Source organism: Charadrius vociferus, unplaced genomic scaffold (genome assembly GCF_000708025.1).
Source record: "Charadrius vociferus isolate BGI_N301 unplaced genomic scaffold, ASM70802v2 scaffold370, whole genome shotgun sequence".
Classification (NCBI taxonomy): domain Eukaryota; kingdom Metazoa; phylum Chordata; class Aves; order Charadriiformes; family Charadriidae; genus Charadrius; species Charadrius vociferus.
This window is the reverse complement of record NW_009646744.1, coordinates 619,162-627,902: the sequence shown is the minus strand read 5'-3', so window position 1 is coordinate 627,902 and position 8,741 is coordinate 619,162. Positions and strand designations below refer to the sequence as shown.

Below are 8,741 nucleotides of genomic sequence, written 5' to 3'. Positions count from 1 at the left end.
TGGGGCTCCCTGTGGCCCCGCGCCGCCGCCTGCCCTCCGGCCACCGTGGAAATCTCTCGAGCCACCCGAGCGCGGGTGAGAGTTACAGCTGGGGGACGAGGCGGTTCCCCTTGCCGTGGAGAAATCGGTGAGGAATTGAAACCCGCTGTCTTAGGGCAGCAGCTTTCTCCATCCCCAGGAAGCAGGTGGAGAAGTTCCTTAGAAAGAGCTTTGGGCAGCGGCCGTGCGGGATGTGCTGTGCGGTGGCCGGGGCCGGCAGGGGTGGCTGCCTCGGGGGCTGTCCCCGGCGTTGCCCGCGAGTGTCTTGCTGTGGTTCCATCATGGCTGTGGGGTTGGGGGTGTCTGGTCAGCCTGGGCTTCCCTCCCACCCCTCCCTGCCTCATGGCACCCGTCCCGTCACCCAGCGTCTGCAGGGACCAAGATGAACGGTGTCCCCGTCCCCTCTGCTGCTGCTGCTGTTTGCCTCCAGGAAGAAAACAAACCAGCAACACAAATCCCCTTATTTGGGGAGTGGGAGTGGGAATGGATTCCCCCCACCCCCGAGTTTCTATGTAGGTCCTGCCATAGAAACGCGCGTTCTTATTTCTTCTTGATTTGATGTGGAGTGCTGCAGCTCCCTTTTCTTTCCACAAATATCCCCTGCGTGAGGCTGTAAGTGATAACCCGTGTTGGTCTCGCCGCCCGGGGGGAGCCGGGAAACGCTGTCCTGTGTGGCGTTTGTGACCGTGTGGAACGGGAGTGGGGTGATGCTGCCGTGGCTGGCAGCGTCGTGGGGTGAGCAAAGTGCTTCCTGCAGTCTCTGCTGGAATAAAAAGCTCGGGGAAGTTAATTTTCCGCTCCCTTTCCCTTCACCCTTTCCCTTCAGCCTTTTCCGTATCTACTAAGAGATGTCAGATTGGTGATTTCCAGCAATAAGCAACTCCAGGGCTAATAGCGAATTTGCCCTGTGGGTGTTTTTACTGCCGGGTTTCCCAGTGACACCAGTTCCCGGGGAAGCGTGTCCTTGTGCGGGGACGGGAGCTCGCGGTGGGGCTGGCTGCCGCCTTCTCTAGCAGGGAGGCAGATGCTCCATCTGTAACCTACAAAGCTAACTTCTTGCAGACTCATAAATTTGAAGGTCGAGGGGAACTGATTAACTGCGCTGAGCCTTTTCATGAGACCGACCGTAGAATTTCGCCCAGTGTTTCGGGAATGAATCATGCCTATAAACTCCTGGATGAGCTTTGGCAAAGACATCCAGTCTTGAGTTGTTTGTTCAACTTTGCTGAAGGCCTTGCTATTGAAAAGGGTTTGTTTTTTTAAAAACAAAGTTGTTTTTTTTTTTTAAAAAAGGGTTTTTTTGTGTGTTTTGGTGGGGTTTTTTTTTGTTACTATGCCAAGCTTCTCTTTACTCTGTTGAAATTGCCTCCTTAAAAAGGTGGTGCAATAGGAAGTTGCTGTGGCATCGCGGAGGAAGGATGGTGTTCATTTGGGTGATTGCTGTGAGCGACACGTGATCTTTCTGTGAATATACATTTCTTAAATGTTTACTTTTTCAAGTGCTCCTCTTGATGTTTTTTTTTTAATTAAAATAAACCCTCTGCCCTAAGGGAAAGCCTAACTCTTATTCAGTGCATTCTTTTAATTAGTTTTAAAATTACACTATGCTTACCTATTGCTTTAAAATTCAAAAGCGCATTATAGTGTCTGTGAAGAGACAAATACCCACTGAGCTGAATCCGTGGGACCAGATGGTGTCGGCAGCTGTATCTGGCGTCAGGCTTGGCCTTGGCCGCCGTGAGTGCCTCTCTGCGCCTGCTCCGGCTCTCCGGGGACGCTTGGCACGGCCCTATCGCTGGAAGGACCCATAGCGGTGTCTCCTGAGGACCCCGCAGAGGTTTCCCGAGGTTTTTGGTGGGAGCGGGATCCCTGGTGTGTTTGCAGGTCCCGCTCACCCGCGGCTCGGTGCCGTCAAAGCCTTCAGGAGTGCTGAGATGCGCCAGGACCGAGCGGGCAAAGAGCGTTCATGAAGGAGCATCCAAGCAGGGGAGAAACAATGTGCTCACGCCTGCAAACGGGGCACGTGCGTGCCCTGCTCCTCCCTCCTGCCCTGCCGCCACCGCCACCGGCGCGGGGCTCCTGGCTCCTGGCACGGCGCAGTCGCCATCCTTGGTCTTGGTCCTCGGCACCGTGTGTGGTGTATCCACGGCCGGGCCACTTAATGCCGATGTGATGGTGGCTTTCCAGCCGACTGGCTGTAATTGCCAGCAAAGCTTTAAAAATAAGATGCCGTCGGCGTTGGTGTCTGCTAGGGGCGGGCGTGCGGATGGCGGTCACCGAGGAGCCCCCCGCGGCGGCGGGGTCCCGGCGTGGGTGGAGGTGCCGAAGAAGGCAGCGGTCACTGCTTCCTGAGGGCTCTTTTGTTGTCAAAGCGTTAAGGTGTTTTCACAGAAATCAGTAAAAATAGCGCCTTATTGATCTCAGTACGGAACTTCGTGCAAACACGCCTGGCTTCCTGACCGGGGTGGGGGTGGCAGAGAGGAGGGAGAAGCCGAAAGCGGCAGATTCCTGCGAGCACGGTTTGCGGGCGGCGGGTTCGGATCCACCTGGGGAAGGAACGGGCTGCTGCTCCGCAGCCTCCTCTTTACAGCGTCCAGAACAGCCGCGTGGCTTCTTGATTTCTTTAAAGGAATTTTTAAAAGGAGAGATAGGAGGGGGAAAAAAATGTAGAAAGGAAGTGAAGGCCTTGGAGAAGATGGAGAAAAGTATGCTGTGATATTTGACAATAAAACTAGAGGCGCTTCAGGGGCTCCCCGGCCCCAGACGCTCGCGCTGTGCAGAGCTGGAGACCAGAGGGCAGCAGGGCGGCTTCGGCAGTAGCACCGGGAGCATGGCGGGGCACGAGGCCGGCACCCGGCCAGTTACCAGTCATGGGACTGGATTTCCTCTGGACACGTTGGCGTCGGGGCTGTGCGGGTGCGTGGTTCCCACGGAGCGGTGCCGGGGGCGGGAAGCGCAGAGCACACAGAGGTGCTGAGCTGCCCAGGGCCCCTTGCACCGAGCCACGGCCATCATCTCTGCTGATGCCGAGTGCCGAAGGGTTGGCTGAGCCTGTGTGTGGCACTGAGCTGGTGGCACTGTACTGCCGTCAGACCCGCCGTGTGCCCTGGGGTGCTGGTTTGGCCTTTGCTTGGACGGACGCGCTCCAGGGCCGCCCCAGGGACCTGCCAGGACCTGGGGAATGTAGTCGACATCGGCGTCATGTCTGTCAGGTATCCCTCCCTGTCACTTGTCAGAGCCAAAGCTATCAGGAGAATCGCAGAAGGGTTTGGGTTGGAAGGGACCTTAGAGCTCACCCAGTGCCACCCCCTGCCCTGGGCAGGGCCACCTCCCACCAGCCCAGGTTGCTCCGAGCCCCGTCCAACCTGGCCTTGAACACCTCCAGGGATGGGGCAGCCACAGCTTCTCGGGGCAACCTGCCCCAGGGGATCACCGCCCCCACAGCCAAGAATTGCTTCCTCATATCTCATCTCAATCTCCCCTCTTCCAGTTTAAAGCCATTCCCCCTCGTCCTATCACTACATGCCCCTGTAAAACGTCCCTCCCCAGCTCTCCTGGAGCCCCTTTAGGCACTGGAAGGAAACTAGTTATTGCCAGAAAGTGTTTTGAAGATCCATTCATGTTTGTACCTAAGGCAGCCATGGAGGGTAAATCCTGGAGGAGCAGGGTGAGCAGGGAGCAGCTCGGACCTCGCCTCTGCTCGATGGTGGCAACAAGGTCCTGGGAAGAAGTGTCCTTGGAGGACGGCAGTGCCAGAGGTGTGTGCACATCAGCTGTAGCTTGGAGACCTCCTCCCCAGCACTGCGAGAGCCGCGCTCGCTGGCCGTGCTGGCAGCCAGCTCTCCGCAGTGATGTGTGCCGTGCTTGGGGACAGGGCGGGCAGGAGCCATGGCGAGGGGCTGCGGTGGGTCGACGTGGATGGCCGCGCGGTCTCTGCCATCACCCCCTGACATTCCACGCTGAGGGCCTGGCGCTGTCTCGTTTGTCGCGAGGTCTGGGCTGGGTTTCCCCCGTGCCGGGAGGTTTGCCGTCGTACCCGATGCTCCTCGAGGCTCGGTGCTCGCGCTGGCTCAGGGGCTGCTACGGAACTGGAGGAGGGCGAATCGGGCGTTTAAAAGTTAAAGATGGCAAGAAAAAGCCTGTGGTGGGGAGGATGGAGGAACAGAATAGGATGACATCAAGAGGCCAGCGGTGACAAAACAAACCGCAGCGCGGTTCTGCCGTGGAGCCTCTGCGCTCTGTGCCCTGCACTGCTTCAAAACACCCCGGGTGCTTCTCCTCTCCCTCGCCACCAGCACAGCTCGAGCCAGGCAGTGTCGCTGCTTCCCCCATGTACGTCAGCAGCAGCGAGAGGTTCCCGGGTCGTGGTGGTCCCCGGGGACCCTGCAGGCGTTCCTGCTCCAGGAGGCGATGGAGCTTCCCGGTCCAAGGCCACCTCGCGGCCAGCGTCGGGCTGGCGAGGATGGCGCTTGGTGGCACGTTCCTGGAGCTGTCTTCCAACACCCTCCACCCGGGTCGGGCTGCTCCGGGAACTCTTCCCCACCTTGGGCAGGAGAACAAGCCGCCTCCTGTCCCCCTGCGTACCCAGGCAGGGCTCCTGCCTCCGCCACCCCGTCTGTCACAGAGGCCGTGCCACCGTTGCTTCTGTCGCTCATCACGGCGGTTCCAGCTGTGGCAGTGCCTTGCAGCCTACTCGGGGCTGGGATTTTCTGCTGAGTCCTGGGGGGTCTCTGTTTGTCTGGGTCCGTGTCGAGTTTGTGCCCCGCTCTGTCACCACTGTCGCTGAGCACCAGTCTCCTGCGCCCTGTGTAATGTCACGCTTTGAGTCAAACTGCCCATCTCATTGCTCATATTTAATGTTTTTCTTTTCTTTTCCTTCACCCATGCAAGTGAGTGCGGCCCATCTCGTGTAACAACCTCCGCGTCCCTGCAGAAGTGTCTGTTGGGGATCAGCTTGTGGTCACTGGGCTGGGGAATAGCAAATAAAAGGGGACGTGACAGTCCTCCCACACAGCTGAGCTGGTGTGAGCTGGTGTGAACTGGTATTATCTTCACTTTGGTTCATGGTTTTTCTTTTTTGTCTTTTTCCTTAGATCCCAAAACAGCCACAGAAACAGAAACAGAGATCTGTGCAGAGTGGGAGATAAAGACCATTACTAGTGCACTGAAAACTTACCTGAGGTAAGGCAGAAAAGCCCCGTCTGTCGTGGGGCTTCAGGGTGGATCCGGTGATGCTCTGGGGCGTTACTGCCTGTTATTGCAGATCCTTAACAATAGCACTTAAATAGAAACAAAAGAAGAAACTGCTCTTGGAGGATTTATCCTGACTTTTCCCTTGGCCCTCCGGCATGTTTGAGTAGGATCTGGGGAGCACGATCAGCTGTCTGCCAGATGTGTGTGTCGTTCTTGTGTCCTCTGCCTCCATTTAAGCTTTTCCCTAAGCTTTCCATGGTGGGCTTCCACCTCGTGAGCGTGGGGCAGAAGGTGAGTGCGGAGCTCCTCTAAGGGCTGTGGCTGTAGCGCTTTTTCAGAGCGGGGCGCTGAGCTTCGCTGCAGCAGTAGTTTCTGTAGGCAAGGGGATGCCGTTGTCGTGGGGTATCTTCCCAAAGAGTGAGTGTGTTGGCAGCAGTCAGCATCTTATTACCCACAACATGCTCGTACCTGTCGCCACTGCAGCTTCTTGCTGCTGCTCTGCTCTGCGTTGGGTTTTATTTGAGAGAGAGCGCACACGAGAGAGAGGCTAAACCCAATTAGGGTGATGAGTATAATTAGCTTGGTGGATCTCAGCCTAGAAAATCATAAAACACTACATAATTTTGCACAATTGGCAACCTTTGCTCCAGAGTTTGAACTGTTTGCAAAGCAGCGAAGGCTGTCGGCAGCACCAAGATGTCCCGTTGAAGGGATGTGGAAGTGGGAGGGCAGAATGGGGGATTTAATGGGAATGGGGACTGTTAAAGTTTTATGACTAGGCTTGTTTCTCTTTTAAATTTATTTTTAAACTCACTTGGAAATCGTGGGCTCACTAACGTACTGAAACTCTGTGTTACTGTGTTACTGAAGGAATGCTAAAATTAAAAATTAATTTAGTGTGTTGCAGAAAAGGGAGGAAGCATAAATCAAAGGTACTTCAATAGATCTTATTCCTTCTGATGGGGGGAATTAATTAGAGTTGCGATTGCTTAATTCTACACTTTTAAAAATGGAGCTGAATTTATGGTAAGGGCAAAGCTCTGTTTCGATGGATTGTGTTACTGAGATGTGTTTTGTGTGTGTTACCGTTTTATCTTCCAGAATGCTTCCGGGGCCGCTCATGATGTACCAGTTTCAAAGGAGCTTCATCAAAGCAGCGAGTGAGTTTGTTGATGTTTATAACACCGGTCTGAAAAAGGAGCGTAATTTGCAAGTCACTGAGCATGACCTCTGTCCTGGTGCTTCCCCACCGACCTCCTTGTTCTTAAGTCCCGGAAAGCAGAATACGGACTGGGAGACAAGGGGCACGTTGTTGTTTGGGACTTAACCAGATGAAAAGGGAAGGCAGACGGTGCCGGGGGAGCGGAGAGCTCGCTGGTGGCAGGGGCTGCTGCTGCAGTTCTCTCTTATTTTGACCATCATGTGCCAAAAAGAGTGAGGCTGTTGATCAAACACCACCTCTGGTGTTTTGATGAGATCGGTTGTGGTTCAGATGTCTGTGCCGCTTTCTTTTCACTGCCCCGGGCGGGCGCTTTGTACAAGAGCAGGTAACTCCCTGTTGGCGGCCGTGCAGCCTGTGCTGGGGCACAGGGACAGGGGCTCAGGAGGGCTCACGTGGCCACATCGGGGGTGGCCTCCTCGAGCGGCTCCTGCTGAGGCTGTTGGGGCACCTGCGGACCCAACCAGCTTGTTGAGGACCAGATGCCAGAGCCTGGCCGGGCGCTGTGCTGCGCACACAAGTGCAGTGCTTTGGAACACACTGAATGGGAACGTGCTGACGTTCCCGTTGCTGGATAAGGAGAAGCTCCCTGGTTGCAGCCAGCCCCTTCCCCGGTCACAGCTGGCTTTTCACATGGCTGGCATCTTCCTCAGCTCACTGTTTCAGCCCATTGTTTTTTCCTTTTGGCAACAACTGGTTGGAATTGGTAGAAAGACAAAGTGCGGTGGGCCCCGCAGCGTGCCTGGGTGGAGGGTGGAGGGGGTCCCCAGGAGGTCTGTCGGTGGTAGTGTTCGGGCCCGCATGCCGCTTCCCAGAACAACCCCCCCGCGGAGATAAATCATCTTCTATTTCCAATGCAGAACTGGAGAATCAGGAGTCCCGGGTGTCAGAGATCCACAGCCTCGTTCATCGGCTCCCGGAGAAAAACAGGCAGATGCTGCACTTGCTCATGAACCACTTGGCAAAGTACGTTTATGACTGATATGTTTTTCTCTCCTTTTTCCACTTCCTCTGAAAGTTAATAGTGGCAGAAAAGTTTCCTTGTGTGTGTGTGTGCGGTGTTGAGTCATATCTGGTTGGCGAGTAACTGGAAACCCGCGTGTGAGTGGAGCGAGGGCTGCGCGAGGGAGCGGGGCGGGAGCGAGGGAGGGGGGCTTTCCCGCGCCCCCACCCCTGCCCTCCCCTCTCCCTGCCGTGCCGCGGCCCCGCGGCAGCAGGAGGAACCCACACCCTACTGGGAATGGCTTTTAATGGCATGGGAATGGGGTTCGGCTGTCCAGACGGCAGAGCGGAGGTTAAGCTCCTCGCTGGGTTCCAGACCAAGCCTAATATTAAAGGACTAAAAGCTATTTCTTCGCTACAATAGAAGACCGCTCTCGCGTGTATTTTCTGCCTTTATGCAACCTGATTAATCAATACTTGTAGGTCACCTTGAAACTTTTCGAGGGCAAAGGAATTGAATAATTTTTTTCTTTCAGTGATAGAGCTGACCTATAATTTCCCATCTTCTTCCTGCTCCTGCAGGTTGCCATGGAAACCTTTGATTAGTGTTGAAAAAGTGAAAGCATCATCAGGTGTTTGTGCCAGCCTCAAGGCTGCGGGGTCGTACCTGCCCTCGCTGCTCGCACCAGCGCTGCGGGAGCAGGAGGGATGAGGCAGGACTTGGAAACCTGGGGAATGAGTTAATCAGCATAACTGTCCGGAAGAAGGTCTGGGAGAACCTGAAGTTCTCTTTTTAGGAGAAAAAATAACAAACGATACTTGAAATAGGCTTAAAAATGACTCCAGATGCTTTCTTCTGACGCGGGTTTGTATCTGTTCCATGGACTCCCCGGCAAGGCTGCTAAAAACCAAAGAGCTGGTTCAGATCTTGGTTTCCAAACCTTCTGCATTTACAGGCTCAAGCCAAGGGCCGGGCGGTTCCAGGTACTCCCATCGGCCAAATATGCGCGAGGAATCTCATAACTGCTTTAGTGCTTTTCATTTAAAGGAAAACCTGGTGGTGTTTGAGTGAGAGGCGTGGAGAGGGGAGGCAGGTAATACAATGGGTTTCACGCTGCTTTAGTAGGGAAGGAACTAAAACAAAACACAAACAAACAATGAGCGTGGTGGTGCGTGCTATATTAGGAAGAGAAACAGCTCATAGTGGTTGTTTAATGGGAAAAAAATTATCTCAGAGAAAGGCAGGAAGCCGAGGAGCGAGAGCCTGCCCTGCTGCGCTCGCCGCCCTGCAGAAGCTGTCCTGGCCCCGGCGCTGTTCCCGGGGGAATCCCGGGCTGCGGGGGCAGAG

General features: G+C 55.1%; 1 protein-coding gene across 1 annotated transcript in view; it reads left to right on the top strand.

The window, feature by feature from the left end:
* The window catches only part of ARHGAP26 (Rho GTPase activating protein 26), a 137,113-nt gene that overhangs the window by 58,214 nt on the left and 70,158 nt on the right, over positions 1 to 8,741 (top strand). The window contains exons 14-16 of the mRNA XM_009890595.1: positions 5,133 to 5,220; positions 6,334 to 6,392; positions 7,312 to 7,417. Coding sequence (XP_009888897.1) covers positions 5,133 to 5,220; positions 6,334 to 6,392; positions 7,312 to 7,417 — 253 coding nt within the window. The remainder of the gene's footprint in view (positions 1 to 5,132; positions 5,221 to 6,333; positions 6,393 to 7,311; positions 7,418 to 8,741) is intronic.